Consider the following 20,299-nt stretch of genomic DNA (forward strand, 5'->3'; position numbering starts at 1 on the left):
TGTGTAAATCTGCCTGTGTTTTCTATTAGTGTAGGCGCTGCTAATAATAGGAGAAGGTGCCTTTGAGAAGACAAGTGTTTCTTGTCAGGCAGATCTTTTCTTAAGGCTGTTGTGCTGGGCTGAGTATCCAGGGCATGCCTCATCCATTGGCTGAAATGTCAAGAGATGAGCAAACAATAGAAGCTAGAGGTCAAAGCTCAGCACAGACGAAAAAAAAAAAAAAACGCCCGCAGCATAATGACATTAAATCATCAGCTACCTATGTGCTGCAGAATGTCAGGCTGGGAAATTAAAGATAGATTTAACATTGGTTTTAGAATAATCTCACTGCAGCTGATGTATTGAAAAGCTAATAGTCCTCTCCCCTTCTTATTGACAGGTCAACATGGTGATCGGTATCTTGGTGTTTAATAAACTTGTGTCCAGAGATGGCATTCTGGACAAGAAGCTGAAGCACCGTGCAGGGTATGACAGCACATCCTTGTTAGTACCTCCATTTTTCTTCTAAACATTTTTCTTCTTTACTTCATGCAAAAGTATAAATATGCTTTGATTTTCTTATACATATGGAGATTCAGACCTCCTTTTTCATGCTGTTGAAAAGGAAATGAGAGGCATAAACATAAAGAGGTCAGATCTCTCTCGGGAGCGACGTGGTTTCATATTTCTTTGGCAGAATCAGTCCAAGATGAAAATCATTTAAAACGCCCACATGCTGGCTGCTTCTGCTGTTGCTAATATGACGGGGGAGAATTTAAAGTCGGGGCAGTGGCTGTGAGCGTTGTTTGTCATGCTGTTGTCTCTGTTGTGTCCCACAGACAGATGAGTGAGCCGCATACAGGATTAACTCTCAAGTGTGCCAAATGTGGTGTTGTATCAACAACTGCTTTATCAGCAACTACAGCTAGCAATGCAATGTAAGTGCCTGTCAGTGTCTCTGAATCAATAAGACGATGCTACGGGGAGTCTCTGCATGTACAGCGTCTTCACCTCTACTGTATAGACCTTATTGCAGTCCACTGCAGCGTGAACTGATGTTCCAATCACACCCACAGTGCATCAGATCAGTGTAGGAATCTTTGACTGGAAACGTGCAATGTTACAGGCTTATTTCCCATCACTGCTGGCTGAGGCGCCTGAGCAGCTGCATCCCCAGTATTAGACTCAGGGGAGCAAACGTGTGCTTTTGCATTCCTGATTTTTGATCATGTAGCTTTGCTCTTTGTAAACATTTGAGCTAGATTGGATCAGAATTCATTCATAATCATAACAGAATCAAACATGGAATCGGCAAATCAGGTAGTTACTATGGTAACAGACGAAAAAAAGTCCTCAAATGCCATCACACACGCCATAGACAGTTTACCTTTCATTCTCAGTGTCTTCGCCCACTAAGATAGTGCAGCAGACCAACAGAGGCTGGAGACGAGCTGAAGTGAAAAAATCCAAAATGTAAAGTTTGTCCAGAAGTACAGTTTGTACAGTTTATCTTTATGAGTTATACTGATGATGAATTGACAAGAAGAACGACAACACAGGACACCTTTTACCTTATGTCTCTAGTGTTACGTATTTTTCCGTTCACGTGAATAATTGTACTGTATATCACTCATTCTTGAGAATTGGGACAAAACCGTGTATTTTTTCATTTTACTTGAAAGATATATTTTAAAAGATGAAACTCTTGGCTGTTAAAACTTGTAACACACCAGCCTTTATTAAATATAGACGTCAAATCCATCAGATGTTACAGTTTTTCATTTCACAGCATAGTCGAGTGAGTAGCCGGTTTATTTTTTAAAAGTTGCTCAGAGTTCTCTTAATGCTAATCTAAATACACATTTTTAAGCCATAATTCTTATTTAGCTTTGATTTAGAAGAGTTGACATGTTACTGTTGAGACACATCTGGTAGCAATAATATTTAATTATTTTTTTAAAAAACTAGAAAGTTTACCAGTGCTTTAAAGTTTTTTAAAGTTGCTGGAAATCTGGGATACAACTTGAAAGGGACATTTTCAAAAAAATCCTCTTTAAAATAAAGATGATTATAATAGGATAGTTTTTATACCCACATCATCAGTATATATTGGTAGTTTTAGATTTTTAAGGTTTTAACACATTTTTAAATTGTTTTCTGGTGCAATGCAAGTTTAAAAAATTACAGCAAACCAAAACATTTTATAAATTACACATATTTCATATATCTTGAAGAATATATTTGCACTAATTGGAATTAGAACATTGGTATTAATCATTTTAAAGTTTTTTATTGGTAGAGCATAATTTGTCCCAGTTCTCAAGCATGAGTGTCATATTTCTTAAAGGGAAATTGGCGTAATATTTTCCCCACAGAGCGCCGGGAGCTTTGGTCAACTCATTTTGCCATCACTGCAGAAAATGGTTTCCGTCCATACCTCCCCTATGACTTGGCGCCCACAACTACCAGCATACATATTAAAGCCCCGCTGTTACTATGAAGTCAGAAAAAAAGGTCCTGATGGAGATGTTACCTTTCACTCCAGACCTTATCGTGTTATCTACACCAATTTGCTTGCTTTTTTCTCCTCTACTCGATCCTTCCTTCCTCCTCTCAGGGCGTCCCTGTGGAGTTCCTGTGTCGTCTTGCCTCTGCTGGCTTTGACCTGGATGTCTGCAGTGCTCGCCATGACAGACAAGCGCTCCATCCTCTTTCAGATCCTCTTTGCCGTCTTTGACTCACTGCAGGGTTTTGTCATTGTGATGGTGCACTGTATCCTACGGAGAGAGGTAGAGGATGATTTCAAGTCATCTTTTCTTCTTTGTTTACATTGAGATAAACAATAAACAATATTTATTTCAAATGTTGCAGGGAGCAGATTTGCTCCGTCACAGATTCAGCGGGAGACAATTTAACTTGCTTGAAAGTAGGGCTGGGCAACATAATGTATCAATATTATATTAATATTGTGATATTAGACAAGATATTATGTTAAATTCTGGATATTATTGCACCATGATATGACACGAGTGTTGTCTTTTCCTGGTTTAAAGGCTGCATTACACTAAAGTGCTGTAATTTTCTGAACTTACCAAACTGTTATAAGTATTTGCTATATTATCTGGGCAATGTTTTGTAAAAGCACCAATAGTCAGCCCTAAAATATCATTGCAATATCAATAATTATGATGCAGCTTTTTTAAATACTCAATTCTGATTGGTCACTTAAAACATTGTACAGTCTGTTATTTCTGTACAGCAGACTGTTACTGTAGACGCAGTTCTGATCATAAACTCTGGAGGAGTCATTTTTAATCTATAAAATAAAATATTTTGAGTCAAATGATTGATTTTTTTGAACATGCAGTATTGTGGACATAATGAACAACTGATCCACCCTGTCTTTAGGTTCAAGACGCTTTCAGATGCCGGCTCAGAAACTGCCAAGACCCAATCAGCGGTGATGCAACAGGAACCTTCCCTAATGGTCATGCTCAGATAATGGTAGGCACAGTTACCCCCTGTTATCTGCAACCATTAGATCCTCTATAATTTAAGAGCCAGCCAATGTTCCCTGGTTATTTATAATACATATACAACCCCCCTTGTTCCCCATTGACCTTAATTTAACTTGTGCTCTTCATGGTGTTTTCTTTTTCTATTCTTTATTATTCACTTTAATATGGCCTCTAAAACATGAGGCATTGTTTCACATAGGTTGATAATTTTCCACGCATCGCTTTTGCAAAGCTGCAATTACATGCAGGGTGGACACTTGGCCCTTTGATAAATGGCATTAGTTCCCTTTGGTTTTCTTGGGCCCTGAGCGCAATCCTTTATTTCTGTTTGATTGAACTTACTGTCCGTGTTTGCAACGCATCCCTCTCATTTCCTCTCACGGGGTAATGGAGGACTGTTCCCCTGCTTGACCTTTCAAATGGGACACCAGCCTCTTCATCTAGCACGACCCCGCCACTGGCACATCATAGCAATGATCTGCCATTAGTATTCTAATAACCCTCAGAGTGAAATAGTTTTCACGATTGCAGGATGGTGTTAGGGTCTCCCGGTTCAATACAGTCATTAGTAAGCGAGCACAAAATACTTCCCAGCTGCTGCAGTTGCATTTTTTTTTCCACAGTTGTTTTATTGATGGATTGTGAGGATGAAGCAGAGGAAAAATGACTGCTTTGCATTTTTCTAAAGCATTAGGAAATAAAAAATATTATTGATCCTAATCTTGCAGCTGGCTTTTAAGATGAGTATCCCTCTGTTTTTTTCAGTATACAGCATATAAGCCTTCATTTTTTAAGCAATACTGACCGTTTGACTGTCCTCTGCCCACAGACGGACTTTGAGAAAGACGTGGACATCGCCTGCCGATCAGGTAAAGAACAGATGGTCTCTTGTTAACTAGATTCTCCTTGCCTGGCACGTAAAAAACCCCAAAAGAGGTTAGACAGTAAAAAATAGCTGAGGTTACATAACAACCAACAATCCCCACAGGAGTTTTTTCACAGTTACCAAAACACTGACTTTAATCTGAGAACAAAACAGAATAAAGGGAGCTGTTGGATATTCACTTCATTTCTTCGGATTTACTGCAATAAATGTGAATAACAGCATCTTTTCTCATCTTCTGACAGTCGCACTGTGTAATTATGTTTTTCATTAACATGTGGATGCAGTCATAGAGTAGGTGCGTAGGTGCTGTGTGTCTCATTTTGGGAGGATTTTGTTTCTCAGCTCACACTAGTGTGAAGGCAGTATTCCTTCATGATTCCTGCATCGACATCTTCTGTACTTTAGAGCCACAGTATTTGTTGCTAGACAAGTGTATCATTCTTGAGAACTGGGACAAAACTGTATTTTGAGGGGGCTTTGATTGTCACTTATGCTGAGAAAATGTATTATAAAAGATCAAACTCTTGGCTGTTAAACCTTTCAACAGCCAACCTCCTAGTGATTAATTCTTTTATTAAATGGATGTAAAATCTGATCATCTTTTCACAGCATAGTCATAGTGAGTAGCCACTTTTTTTCTCCTAGAGTTCTCTTAATGCTGATTTAAATAAACATTTTTGAGCCATAAATCTTATTTAGCTTTGATTTAGAAGGGCTAGAGAGTTGACATGTTATGGTTAAGACACATCTGATAGCAATATTATTTAATAAACTTGTCAAAAAATAGAAAGTTCAACCGGGCTTGAGCAGAATTTCCACCCTTTTTAAACCAGGAAGTGAGACAGGGGTCCTTAGGGTATAGGTAACTGTATTTATGCCTGATTAAATCATGTTTATGTAAAAATCTGATGGAGTTGACAGAAATCCGGGACATAACTTTAAAGGGCCATAATTTTTGTAAATAATCCATTTTTAAACAAATATGATTAAAATAGCTATGTTATCAGTCAGTATTGTTAGTTTAGATTTTGAAGGCTTTAGCACATTTTTTTCCTTTCCAGAACAGACCAGGTTTAAAAATTAAAAAAAATTAAAGCAGACCAAAACATTTCATAAATTACATATATCTCATACATATATATATATATATATATATATATATATATATATATATATATATATATATATATATATATATATATGAATCCTTAAAGAATTAATTTTCACTAAGTTTGAATTAGAGTGTTGACATTAAGTTCCTTTTGGTAGGACATGACATGTCCCAATTGGACAAGAATGGCTGTTTAATAAAACAGTTGTAAATAAATGTTCCCAAAGAGATCGTGCAATTCATCCTGCATGTAACTAGTGGTGCAACTAGCAGAAGCCCGGAGCCCCGTCTCTCTCCAGTTCCTTCCAAACCAATGAAGAACACATCCTAAATGGATCTGCAGGGAATACCCAAGCCGACTATTATTCAGAGCTCCCAGAAACACAGCTTGTTAAGAGACGAAAGGGGCCGTCTGGCTCTTCTGACCCACGTTATTTCGTGCTGTGCGGTCTTGTAAAGCTAAAGTGGACACAGCCGATACAAAAAGGCAGAGCAGACAGGTGTCATTTATAAATCATGACCAGATTCAGAGCGAAGGAGAGGTGCAGCTGGAGAGAAATGTACTTTACAGATTACTCTGCAGGCTCACAGAGTTTAAGTTAGTTGTTTACAAAGAGGGATTATTGTGTACCACTGAAGTAATATTCTGCAGTGTCAGCCTGCAGTACATGAGTGTAAACTTTGATCAGAGGGGTTCTTCAGTATGACGGAGGTTTCCCTCATGTCCACACTGAGCGTTACATTAGACTCAAACGAAAAAAAGGCGAGCATTAGATCTTATTTGTTGTCCTTGTGATCTCCTTGCAGGCCTTTTATGAACAGACAACATAATTCATGAGGCGAAGATTAAAATGCTCAGTGTGTTCTCATAAGCAGATTCTGAATAGATAGCTGCTGAATATTTGGTGCATTACAAGGTCATCACCAGTCATTAAATCAGGATTAGGATGCTGCTGTACTGTACGGCAGGGAGAGTTTCAGGGAGACAATGAAACCAATATACCAATATTAAATCAATGTTGTGATATGAGACTAGATATATTCTTGGACTTTGGTTATCATTATATGGCATACGTGTTGTCCTTTCCCAGTATTAAAGGCTGCATTACAGTAAAAGGATGTAATTTCCAAAATTTACCAGACTGTTCTTAGTCATTATATCCCCATTACTGATGCTGTTGTCACTGTGTTAATATTTTGTAAAAGCACCAATAGAAATCCCTACAATACATCCCTATAATTGTTGCAATATTAAAAGAGGTATTTGGTTGAAAACATTGTGATATTTGATTTGTCCTTGATATACTGTCAGGTATTTTAATCTAGTGATTCTCAAATGAGGGTTCAGGGACAATCGTGCACCACAAACATGTATGTAAACATTGTAATTGAGCCTTAATGTAATCTATAACTGATGTAAGTGTAGAACCTAAAGTTAAAGCATACGATGTCAGACTTAATGTATTCTCAGTTCTTGTTGCTGTCACTACAGTTCTCCCTCTGTAGCACTGAATCCTTGGGGACTTGGCTCATATTGATTTGAATTCTCTTGTTCTGTTGGTCATATTCTGGATAATCTCAGACAAACTGTGACACCACTTTCATCACTGAGAAACTCCAACTAATCCTTGTATCACTCTGCCCTGCAGCACTCCACAAAGACATGGGCTCTTGTCGCGCCGCCACCATAACAGGCACCCTCTCCCGCATTTCCCTCAATGATGAGGAGGATGAGAAGGCCCCTGAGGGCCTCAACTACTCCACGTTGCCTGGCAACATCATCTCCAAAGTGATTATCCAGCAGCCTTCAGCTTTGCACATGCCGATGGGAGTGGGTGACCTGAAGGAGCAGTGCATGGCTGACAGCAATGCTGACATGCGCCGCACTGTTTACCTGTGCACCGACGACGCCATGCGCCAGAGCGACCATGACATGGTCAGCCATGACATGGAGGGCCACGCGGTGCAGGGCCAGATGATGGAGACAGACTACATAGTCATGCCTCGTGCCTCCGCAGCAGCTGTGTCAGGGTCGTGTAACACGTCCACCCTCCTGAAGGAGGACACCAAGATGAACATCACTATGGATACGCTGCCACACGAGAGGCTGATGCATTACAAGATGAGTCCTGACTTCAATATCAGCCCGTCAGGCATGGACCACATGAATGTGAACCTGGAGCAGCAGTATCCGAGCGCTCCAGAGCAGATGCAAAACCTGCCCTTTGAACCTCGCACGGCTGTTAAGAACTTCCTTGCTGAGATGGAGGAAACTGCGGGGCTTTCTAGGAGTGAGACAGGGTCGACAATATCTATGAGCTCCTTAGAGGTACATATGTTCATGAGGATGAAACGTAGAGGACACACACCTGCTATAAACACTTTACACTTTAATATACACCGTGCACGTTTATTGACTGATGACTTACTAACCTGATACCTTCATGTTTTATTTTCACAGAGACGGAAGTCACGATATTCTGATCTGGACTTTGAGGTACGTGAAAAAATATCTCCTTCCATTGTACATGCATCTAGCTTTTTATGCAGAGAAAAGGCCATTTTTTGCAGTTGTGTTTGTCATTTGATTTACTAGTACTTATTGTGCCTCTTAAGCTTATTGGAGTTACACAGCCTTGACTCAATGAGATTTATTGACATGCTGTGTCGTTAAGGTAAAAGCAAGGCTGTCAACTGACAAACAGGGCAACAGTTCTCATCTACATTTTGTCCTCCTCCATCTCCTTCATCCATTAGCTATACGTTGATTTTCAAAATGTATGCTTTTAAAGTCATTTGCACATTTCACATCTGATTTTACCACTGGTTTCAACAATGATTATATTGGCTTGCAAACACATATTCAAACCCCCTTTGGCAGGTTTTAGCATTTCCTTTGCATTGTTAAATCAGGCTTTGCTGCATATATATTGTACACACTTTCAAAATAAAGGAAACATGAGGCTTCTGGCAGCTATTTTGGCGTGGGGTGCATTTTGTTTTAGCTTAGATGCACACCAACCCCTTTAAAATGGAAGATTGGTGCCAAGGTTTGATTAAAAGGATTTCCCTTACGCCAACAAAACTCTAAATGAGGCAATTTGTAACTGAAGAATTATGTTTAATCCTGATAATACAACCACTGCAAATTAAAACAGTTCAGCTTTCAGTGTTGTATCGCCACAACTTTAATTATCTCGGTGTTTCCTTTATTTTGGCAGTCACTTGTGTATATATGCAGACACAAGTAGATTTGTTTCAAACCTGGCCTATAAGTAAACTACCATGACACTAACAAATTGATCAGAGTTGGAGGGGGTGGAGAAGAAGATGCATTTCCATTATTGGCTGTCAATACCAAAGAAAAAACCCTTGCCATTGCAGAAAGTCATGCACACCAGGAAAAGACACATGGAGCTGTTCCAGGAACTGAATCAGAAATTTCAAACCCTGGACCGATTTCGAGACATACCAAATATGGGCAGCATGGTGAGTAACAGGAAACCAGGGGGGTGGCGGTCAGCCAATTAAAGAGAGCAACATCCAAATACCCTATTCAGACATCCGGTGCAGGGCACATAATGTGTGATTGTGCAAATGAGCGGTTATGTAGCAGACGTATTCATGTGGAAGTGAACCTTCCTATACATAGTATAGGCCTGCCAGCCTGCCTGCCAGCAGCTGGCGGGGGGTGGTTGAGGGGGCTGCCCCTTTAAAAGCATTTTCTCCACAAGGCCAGTCTCAGGGAAGAAAGACCTTTGGTAATCTTGTTGCAATAGAGTGCATCCATTCCAATGCAAGGCCATGAATGCACTTTTATTTACATGCACATTTATCTACTTAGCAACCCCATCATTTTTTCCATTAATGCATGGCAGATTATTTAATCTATCAACATCTATACAAATATTCCCTTAAGTTCGCTCTTCTCTTACTGCAACTTACTGTGTGGGGGGAAACTTCTCGTCTTTGTCACACTGGATCTAGAAGTCGGGCGAGTTGTGAGAACTCCTCTTGACCTTGCTGCAAAACAAAAAGCCCCACAGTCTGTCTCCACACCTGGCTGGAGCTGTAGACAACGGGGATGTCAAGCTGTATCCATCTCTCCCAGACAAGCAGCAATGTTTTCCGTATTGAATGCAACAAATAGAAATTGGGCTGGTGACCAAACACAGCCAGACTATTAGACAATGTCGGCTACGCAGCAGGCTTTTTGGCTGCATGTGATCCTTGTTTCACTCACATTTCAATCACCCCTACAGCACAATGTAATTTGAGGGCCGTTGCTTAGTTACCAGTGCAAGTTCTTTTGTATAGAAAACGATAACTACAGTACATTCTCACTCCCCCTTTTCTTTTTTTTCCCAAATGAATCTACTGCAGAGCTGGCTGCAGACATTAGTATCCATTTTATATTCCCTGAGTGGGAGCAGCTTCTCTCCCTTATTTGCAACAGTGTCTTTGGGAGTGTCAATGAGAGCACATTCAGATGAATGACTCGCACATGAAGCCTATATAGTGCACCAGTTTCTGAGCTTGGGGAAGACACAATCCTGCTATGACTCCTCCATGATAATAGCGTAAGCATGGTCACATTTAATACACTACCATTATCTTTTGTTATTTGATGCTTTCCACAGCATTTATCCATTATTTTCAATTAGCAATGGGTAGGAATTCATATAATGCCCTTTTTCAATGAACTGACTTCACTTTTTTGGTAAAAATAACAGTTTAGCTGCAGAGGATGTCATGCCACTAATATCACACCCCACTGGCCATGTTCACAGGACAAGGCAATGCCAAACAAGAACCCATGGGAGAGCTACAATCCAGCCTGTGAGTACCAGAATTACGCCACTATGAATGTACTAGAATCTGACCCCAAGGACTCACTGGAGATGACGCCTGCAGAGTGGGAAAAGTGTGTCAACTTACCCTTAGACGTCCAGGAGGGAGACTTCCAAACGGAGGTCTAGAGGGTCACGAAGGAGAAAATGCAAACTAGGAAAAGGAGGAGAAGGGGATGTATTTTGCACTGAATAAAGCAACAGACTTTTCTAACAGCCTTGGCATACATATCTGGATAATACGAGTGTGGCAGGGACATTATGTGCCAATACAATATAAGGACTGAGGAGAGAGAAAAAAGAAAAAAGGGAAAAAAACATCAGTGTTACTTTTTGTATTCTCACTAGTGTACTTAGTGTGGGGCAGCCTGGTGTACAATATTTACCATCATGTGTTTCAAATTATCTGTTGAGGAATTGGCTAAAAAAGGTAATCTCTCTAGATGAAACCTCACAAAGCAAATGACATGCCATGTCGTCCCAGCTTCGTTGGGTCTAGTTTTGATTTCATAAAACTGGACCCGGGAGCACAATGTATATATTTATGCAGGTTTTTAAAAAGTTTATAACAGTCTGTTTGGCCATTACTACACTTTTTACTTTATAATATAAAACATGGGAGGCAAAGAGGATTTTTTCTGTCATATTAAAATGAATGTTTGTCAAGCTACATTCTTCATTGCTTTAAATGCAATAAAGATAATACTCACTTTTATATAAATAATATATTTCACAACTTTAATACTGCAGAATCTGCTTGAAGGATCCCAGCAAGCTCTCTCATCTGCAGCTCTGTATAAAATATTTAAAAACAAAATGTTGTATGGTGTAAATAAACTTTTGTCTACATATGTTTTACTTGTGCCAATTTATTTTAATGAGAACAAATGCCAACCTGATCAAAAGTTATAGCGAAAAATGTTAACATTTGAAAAGGAATGTAAATAAAAGAGGAAATATGTTCGTACTGCTTCAGAGGTTGTGTCAAGTTTATGTGGTTTGTTGGTTGTGGAATTCATTTATTGTTGAAATGTGTGAAATCAAATGATGGACATGTCACTGGATATTAAGGTTGTCAATACAAATACTTTTTCTATACCACATTGTTTAAAACAATACACAACTATCATTTGACCGTACTGAAAGTACCAAATATATTTTTAAAAAGTGCTCATTCAAGACCTCAGTTCAGGGGCCTCATTTATAAAATGGACTTACAATCAAATCTGATCTTAAGAAAGACTTCAGCAGAAAAACAAGTACAAGTAGTTTTTTTTATAAAACTATATTTTGACATAGAAATGATTTTATCTCTTAGCAAAATCTGGACACGACTTAAATGATTTTCCTGCTGGTTATGTCAGGGTACTGCAGTTTGTGATGCGTATGTGTCCAAAGCCTGTGGTCAAGTTTGCATCAGCTTTGAACAATGTGACAGAAATTATCAGTCAAATATGCAACATATTAATAGTGACACACTCCCAAGCTACGTGTTTGGTTTTGTTTGTCACCCCATGATTTAATCAACTGAATAATATGTGTTGCCTGGTTTCACTCTCCACTACAGTCGCTGTGACATTGTCTTCCAAACAGTTTTTCTCTTTCGGTCCATGGCTATTCATCATTTAAAAAAAAGAGAAAAAACTGAAGGCAACTGTCCTCAAACTCAAACTCTGAAGTTTTGAAATAAGTTCAAAAAAGTTTTGCCAATCTTTAATCTTTTATTGATTTCGGGATTTATTTAATTTTAATTTTCATAATTTAAAGAATTCTTTATTTCAAAAATTGTTCAACCAATTTATCATTAGTTTGGTGCTTGAAAATTAAATGGATGCAATTGGAGATGGTAAATTATTAACCATTACTCACTTTCACTTTAATGAGTTTACTCAACATTTTTTTAAATACTAAATTTTTGTTTCCAAAACTCAAAGATTCATGTTAATATAAAAACAAGAAACTTATATGAACAAAAGATTATTGGTTGGAAAAACGTTTTTCAAGTTTATTTCAAAACATAAGAGTTTGAGTTTGATAGAAAACTCAAACAGTTGCCTTCAGATAATGTTTTTTCTCAGCTGTCTTTGTCACAGTGTTCCTGATGAAACCTCCATTTGTGCTGCATTATATGAAGGGAAATCACTGATTGAAAGGCAGGTGACGTCAGTGAGTTACGCTGATATTAATAACTCACAGGTGCTGAAGTTATACATTTTCTCCTCAGAAGCTGTGTAAGCAGTGGTTTTCATTTCTTCTTCATCTTTCATGACATGAACATCATCAGAATTTATGTTCAAGTACAAAAATCTGAAAATCTAATTAAAAAAATCTTTTTATAAATGAGGCCCCAGGTGTCCTGGCTGAAATTTGCCTTTAAGCACAGCAAAACCAGACGGTGTTCAGTGTCTTTGTCTGTACCAGCACTGTGTGCAGGTTGTTAATTTGAAAAGAAGGAGGAAAAGATCCTGTTTCCTGTGGTATTAACAAGGTTTTGAGTAGTGTTTTTTTTATACTAGTATTGTATCAACGTTTAAAATTCTGGTATCGTGACAACTAGTGGATATGAAAATCAGCTATTCCTGCAGGAGTGTTAATGGTGAAAATGAGGAAAATTGTATTTCTAAGTTAATAACACGTTTGACGGTGTCCTCTTACATTAATGCATGAAAAATGCATGAACTTCTGTTGAAAATCAACTATAGTTTAGTGCAGGCTAGACTGTCCTCAGATAGTGTCCCCTCTGATGATTCTCAGCTCAGGTTAGTCATCCCCGTCATGATTTAAACCTTCCATTTAACTCTAGCTGAAGGTTAACACTGTAAAGTTTCATGACTCACCTCACAGTTCCACCCCCGTATCTGATTTCTGAATTTGGATAAGAAAATTTCAGACTCCTAATAGGTTTCTGTGCCCGCAGAAGGTTCATCTGATAAGATCAGTGAAGATTTTCTTGGGCAGACAGGGCCAGATGGAGCAGAAAAGGGAGGAGGAGGAGGGTGTGAGGGCTTAGGGAAAATCTTGTTTGTCCTGTCTGGTGGTCTGCGGTATGGCTGACACTTTGGCAATGAGAGCATCAGTGTGAGTGCCCCCTCTGGGGAGCGGTGGGCCATGCAGCAGGAGAGGAGGAAGAGACGGAGGAAGAAGAGGAGGAGGAGTTGGACCTGCAGCGTCAGTGAAGAATGATGACGAGAGGAAAAGAGGGGGAAGCAGACAATAAACACGGGCTTACATTAATGAGGTTTCTCAGTTGTGCTCTGATGTCCTCACTACATAAATTAAGTTGATTACATGTAGAACTCAGTCTAGACATTAATGTCTGAATTTACAGCGCATTTCAATTTAGACTACCATGCATAATTAGGCTGATTATATACAGTACTGCTGCCTGTCAGAGGCAATGAGAGCTTTCTTTCATTAATGTGCCAACGTCCAATACAGTGAAATGTTTTCAAATCATCAACTGTCTTTTTCTTCATATAAAACCTGACAGCATGTAAAAGATAAGACATAAATAATCTTGTAAAAATATATTTTCAGGTGCTGATATGAACCTGTATATTTGGGCTACACAGACATGAAATACATATATTTTAAAATCTACAGTCTTCTTAGAGTTAAGACTATTATTAAAGGGATGGTTCAGATTATTTGATGTTATTGATAGTCAGTGTATCATCTACAGTAGATTGTGGTCGACATCTGCCCAGTGTAGAGAGGCAGCAGGAGTACTGGTGTAGGAAGCAAAGAAATGAACTGTTATGGACAAGATCAGCAGGAAAACATATTTTAGCCACCTAAAAAAAGGTCCACCTGAAAAAAAGTCAGTATCAGTTTAAATATATGTATGTGTTTCATTGCTTTACTTCGCCATCAGACGACATTTTCTGCAGGAAAACTGCAGTTACACAAGCCAAATATAGTTCTCTCCAAACCAACTCCACAGGCGAAATCAGCAATTTTACTTTGCAGAACAGGAGTTGCTGCCTTTGATCTGTTAGTTTGTTTGTGTTACTGTGTGACTTCGGTGAATCCAGACTACTCTTTTAAAACACTGAAGTCACACAATATCACAAATGAACCGACAGATCGAGGCAGCAGTAGACCAGAAACTCGCCTGTTCTGTGAGGTAAAATGAATGATTTTGGCTATGGAGTTTGGTTGGTTTGGAGAAAGCAATATTTGGCTTGTACAGTTGCGGTTTCCCATCAGAAGGGTCTGTCTGACAGCAAAGAGGTGAAAATATTCTATATATAGCATACACATAATTTGACTTTTTTTTTTTTTTTTTTTTTTTAGGTGGACTTTAGATTATGGGTGTCTAACATGCCTTTTGTTGCTGGGGGCATGCCAGCTACCATCTACTGTAGGAAATACACTGCATAAAAAATAATGTACAGTGAGCAGGTCATTATTGCTAAATAAACCCCCGACAGGGTGCAGGACCCTGATGTGAAGCGGCGGGGTCTTGAATCATCCTGAAGAGGTTTATTTTCCAATAATGACCTGCTCACTGAACAATATCCTGATTGTTATGTATTACTTACCAAAAAAAAAAAAAACCATAACTTGACACAAAATATTAATTTAAAAGTTATTTTATTGCTCCTCCAGACTCTGTGACCATAGCAACAGCCTGTTCTTCAATGCTCTACAGAAATAACAGACCTTGCTGAATGCTGTATTTGACCAATCAGAACCGTATTGTAGAAAATACTGGTATTGTAAAATAAAACCATTCATTTTTTACACTGGAAAATTAGTCTTGTACACTTTAACAAGTAAACAAACCATTGTGCTTGAAATAGCCAAGGTTTTCTTATGAAAGCACACTGACACGACATAAGCTACTGAATGCATTCCTCTCATTTACCAGGCACACAGCTTATGAAATTTATGTTCTTTTCCACAAATTTAAGCATTTGCTCAATGAATGCATGGCTGACAGAGGTTTGCTTCTACAAAATGAATATCGTGTGAACAAAGATAAGAGCAGATAGTGCCTCCAGAGATGATCCATGTGCTTATATGTCCTAATGGTGTTTAAATGTGGAGCTCTAAATGTGTATGGGATCAAAGTTCTTCATCAGCTCTACTGGGTGAATTACTGTCAGATGAGTGTGCCACGTAAGGAGTGACTCACCAGCAGCTGAGCATGACAAACTTTACCATGCAAATTAAAGTGTCTGAAAGGGCCTATTTTATGTTGGTCTAAAATGCTATTTGTGACAGTTCTATCATCTCCTTTCCATTTGTGTCAAATGATCCTCAAAGAAAAGGCTTTAAAAGTATTTGTGATCTAAATTCTGCAGACATCATGCAGCTCAGTTCATGTTTTTTTTTTCCTTTTAACTGTGTGGTAGTTTTCTCCAACAATTCTGCACAATGTATTAAGGTGAAACACACTTCCACCTTTATTTTGACAGCCGTCAAATAAGTCTCCAGACAAAATGATTAGCTCTATCATTTTCTGTCTGCGCCAACAGTCCCTGCAAGACCATAAATAGACAAGTTAAAATGCAAAAATGTGTGCCAACGTGTATTGAAAATCAATGCAGAATATTTCAATTTTTATGCACAAATTCCATTCTGCAGATGTGTCTGTTAGAAGCTTGACAAAATGTATTGTGTGTCTAAAAATGGAAAGCTGTATTATTTAGTCTTTGGTAAATGGTGCTAGGACATGTTGACAAGGCTGGTGGACAAGTCTTCATTTGGGAGTGAGTGGCAAGTCCCACGGGCCCATAGGAGCAGAGAGGTTAACCTGCTTAGGGGGCTGCAAACACTGAATCGACATAATCACATTGATCCTTCGTCCTTTCCTCCCTGGAGGTTTGACTGAGGGGTAAGGCAAATGGTTCGTCTATCAAGGGCCTGTCACAAGAGTTACCAGAGCCCAGGGGAAAGTCTAGAGGCCACCCGAAAATCACAGCAACACTCACAGCAAATGTAGGGGGGATATAATGAAAAAGGAAGAGTTGTATTGTTTGACAAAATAGTTGCAAGTTCACCCCCATAACTGTAATAACTTTGGGTGACCCACTAACTTTTCAGCGAGCACCATGATCACGTTTATTATTTTTTATTTATGACTAAAAACTAATGACATTCCCATCAGCCTCAGCTCTATGAAAGACCTTTTTCATAGCAGCCATATTGATATGCAACAGGGTAAACAGATGTGTTACCACTGATACTAATTCAAGAACCAGTGTGTAGGATTTAGTGGCATCTTTTAGAAGGTTTGCATTTTGCAGACACCTCGCTTGCATGTAGGAGAGCCTAGTAGCTGCCAAACTCATGAAAGAGATGAGAAGCCTGTTTGTCTGTTCTGAGCTCCTGTAGAAACACAGTGGACTCTGTGTCACAGGACCCACATCCTCTGAAGATATGAATGGTTCATTCTAAGATAATGAAAATTTGACCATTCTGCTTTTCAGGGGATTAAACACAAATGAAAAAAATGAACATTATTTTCCATTTCCTGTGGTGTAGCAGAGTCTTTAATGTCAGCCAACATGCACGACAGCAGCTCTCTGACTGAACCTTAATCGGTATCATTGGTAACACCTGTGTTTGCTCTAATAAATCATGTCAAAATGGCTGCTGTGAAATAGAAGTAAATCTTAGCACGGTAACATGTTAAAGATGGTCAAGACATGGTGTTTAGCTCAAAGCACTGCTGGTATAACTGTTGTTAGTCTTGTATCAAACATCTGTGGGGTCATTCCTATGTTTTTTCCTCATATTTATATGGCACCACATTTAATAAGAACACAACAAAAAGGTCCTATATTTCCAAGCCCTGCATAGCACACAGTCGGACATGGTTAGGGTTGGCATAGAACACAGGACGTGTAGCTCATCATGGAAGAGAGAAGTGAAGTTGTTAAGAGTATTTAGTAGTTTTGCCACCTGATAGTGCAAGAGAACCACAGAGGAGATGCTAGTTTAAAAACATGAGTAAGCATTTATTCAAAAATTATAATAGTTTCTAATGTTCTTAAAACAGACCTGAATAATTATTGCTGTTTTTTCTTTTGTTTTGTTTTTAATTTTTAAAAAATTTGTATCCAAAATATTAAAGTAAAATGTTAATTATTTATATAATGTTTGAGACAAAGAAATGGGAAATTTATCTGTGCTTGCCCATTCAAGGACTAGACACCAGGTTTTAGCTCAGCTGGAGGAAAAGCATTGATAATAGAATTTCAACACTGAAAACATTTTACAATTAAATAGAAATTGGCAGGATAACAAAATCCACTGTAACATTATAATTTAATGCAGACATTTTGATCGGCAAAAAATATCAGCCAACTTGGAGACAAACTGCAGGGAGTTAGTAACTGTATGCGTCAGAAAGTAAGTAGGCTATATTTAAAGCTATAATTAACTGGAAAACTATGACTGTACTTTCTGGGGTAGTTTCACTGGAAAAGAAGTTCTGAAATCCTCAACAAAAAAGAAACTTTGGAAGACTCCACACAGCAGGTACTTACCATGCACTGTATAATGCATTATGGTCTTTCATCCTGTGGAGCAGTAAGATAGATGATGGGTACAGAGGCCCCTGACAATGCCCGTACTGTTCTGTAATTCCTCTTGGTATCTACAGTACTCCACACAATCATCTCTACCTTATTTGAAAACAGGGTCTGCCTCAGAAAAAACACAAGACTTTCATCTGCTGTCAGACAACCAAACAGTGGGCAGTTTTCTGGTTAGGTTTTCTTAGTCTTAGTCTTGAAGACTGAAAAGCATGAGTCCCACAGCAATTAGGGTTTAAATATCCCCTTACAATCATGGGGTGCCCCTGCAAATTTCACACGTGTAAACAGTTGGTCGAGACAATCAAATGAAGATTAAATACTCGAGCGAACAAAATTATATCAAAGCTTGAATCTAGGATCAATTTTGATCACGTTCACCAGTACAAATTATACAATTTTGTACAAATTGTGACAAATCAAATGCATGTTTTATATGCCCCCCAGGCAGATCTTACTAAAACTGAAGCTTCCTGCAAAATATTTTTATTTCCCTGCACTAATTCATTCATTTATTCATTAAAAAGTGTTCATTGTTCCCAAACAAACTAGCAAGAGACGCCTAAAATGTGATGCAGGAAGGAAGGAAAAATGAGACGAGTGGATTTTGAATAAGGGTGCATGACAAGACAAAGTTGTACTCTGAACAGCAAAAATCCTCTGATCTGACATGTTGATCACACAATCCTCTCTGCTAGAGTTCTAGGGTTCCATGTTTTTGGCTCAAGGCTTATTTGGTTTATTAGTGTATGTGGGGGTGGCATATCACATAATGGCTTAACTCAAAGCAGGCTTGCACAATAGTTATGACAAGGTATGCATACCACAAACTCTAATTGGACACGCACTCAAAATTTCATGCAAATCCATCCGTAGCAAGCGCTGAGTAGTTATATGCTAATCCGAGAAGGGATGCATTTAACTGTCAGTTTCATTTGATACATGTCCTTATTATTCTAAAACTTGTTTAAGTGTCAAAACCAGAGCTTTGAACAGCAGAATACACTTTCTCTCTCACAGGATTACTGACTGCGCTTATGTACTTTGCAGCTCCTTAATAGATTTAGACAAATCTGATCTCCGTGTGGTCATAATTTTGTCACAGCAGTCATTACACTCAGGGTTTGATGAAGATAAATATATGTAACACAGAATTAAAGGCCACTTGAATGTTTTTTTTATATTATTCTTCAAAAATGTGTGATGAAGTGGTCACGCCTGTTCAGCTCAGCTTAAACTGATCACTGAGTGGATCATTATTAAGATCGATTTTTATGCCTGTAATCCAGTGAGAATCGTGGCATGAGGCATTATATGAATGTACGTCCTATTTCTGTGAACATGTGTCTCAAGAACACCTTCAGATTTGGTAAATGTCCACTTGGACTCAAGGATGAACTGATTAGAATTTAGAGGTCGAAGGTCAGGGTCAAAACTTAAGAACACTGTTACTTAATTTCCGTCCCATTCTTGTGAACGCCATATCTCAGGAACACATCAGTGGAATTTCTGTTAATTTGTTGTAGAAGTCCACTTTTGGCGCGTGGAAGATTATAATTTGGAGGTCAAAGGTCAAAGTTCCAGGTGTCTGTGACCTCATGTCCCACCCATTCTTGTGAATGTAATATCTCAGGGACACTGGGACAAAATTACTTCAGTTTTGATACAGATGTCCACTTGGATATGAGAATCAACTGATTAGAATTTGGAGGTCAAAGGTCGGGGTCACAGTGACCACACAAAACATATTTTTGGCCATAACTCAAGAATTCCTACGCCAGTTATGACAAATGTTCACACAAACATCTAACTGGATAAACTGATCAAAAACAACACCTGAAAACATCTATCAGTGCTCTGTACTCGTCTGTAAGAGAGGCCAGAAGTACAGCTGCTGCAGACACATTCAAACACTCCTGCCATGAGTTCACTGTTCATGCAGCAGCAGCCTCGGGTAGCAGCTGAAAGTGGGTTACCATGAGGCAAAGTATCATGGGAATAAAGTTAAAAATATATATATAATCAATGAACTTGTAAAATTGTTTTCCATGTGTCCTCATGTATGAAAAGACTCTTATTTAAACAGCATTAGTACAGAAATGATTCTGTCCAAAGCTTTCTGATCAATAGAAGCAGCTGATCGATGTAACCGTGATCACGATAAGTGGTTTCCACTGTATTAGAGAGAGAGAGAGAAATTTCACAGGACTCAATAGAAAGCACAGCCAGTATGTTTTATGGACAGCAGTATGAGAAATGATCAGATGTTTGAGGGAGTATTTGAGAGCAGGGAGGGAGCGGTAATGAAAAATAGCTGTGCATAGTTTTGACTCAAACTTGCCCAGCTGCTGAAAAGATGCTCCCTGTGCTGAGACGTAAGGAACTGTACCGGCTTTAATAAAAGAAAA

At 38.7% G+C, this 20,299-nt stretch overlaps 1 protein-coding gene across 6 annotated transcripts in view; it reads left to right on the forward strand.

Annotated features, from left to right (window-relative positions):
- adgrb3 (adhesion G protein-coupled receptor B3) overlaps positions 1-11,319 on the forward strand; it is a 172,602-nt gene extending 161,283 nt beyond the window's left edge. For 4 of the 6 annotated variants that reach the window (XM_084735208.1, XM_084735207.1, XM_084735210.1 and 1 more), the window contains 8 exons: positions 380-483; positions 819-917; positions 2,597-2,768; positions 3,388-3,483; positions 4,327-4,366; positions 7,144-7,823; positions 7,956-7,991; positions 10,285-11,319. In XM_084735208.1, coding sequence (XP_084591334.1) covers positions 380-483; positions 819-917; positions 2,597-2,768; positions 3,388-3,483; positions 4,327-4,366; positions 7,144-7,823; positions 7,956-7,991; positions 10,285-10,473 — 1,416 coding nt within the window. In that variant the 3' untranslated portion in view covers positions 10,474-11,319. Of the gene's footprint in view, positions 1-379; positions 484-818; positions 918-2,596; positions 2,769-3,387; positions 3,484-4,326; positions 4,367-7,143; positions 7,824-7,955; positions 7,992-8,878; positions 8,984-10,284 lie in introns of all 6 variants that reach the window. The other 2 variants (XM_084735213.1, XM_084735209.1) reach the window with 2 other exon arrangements.
- The last annotated feature ends 8,980 nt before the right edge of the window (positions 11,320-20,299 follow it).

Source organism: Lutjanus erythropterus, chromosome 14 (assembly GCF_056507025.1).
Source record: "Lutjanus erythropterus isolate fLutEry1 chromosome 14, fLutEry1.hap2, whole genome shotgun sequence".
NCBI classification, from domain to species: Eukaryota; Metazoa; Chordata; class Actinopteri; order Lutjaniformes; family Lutjanidae; genus Lutjanus; species Lutjanus erythropterus.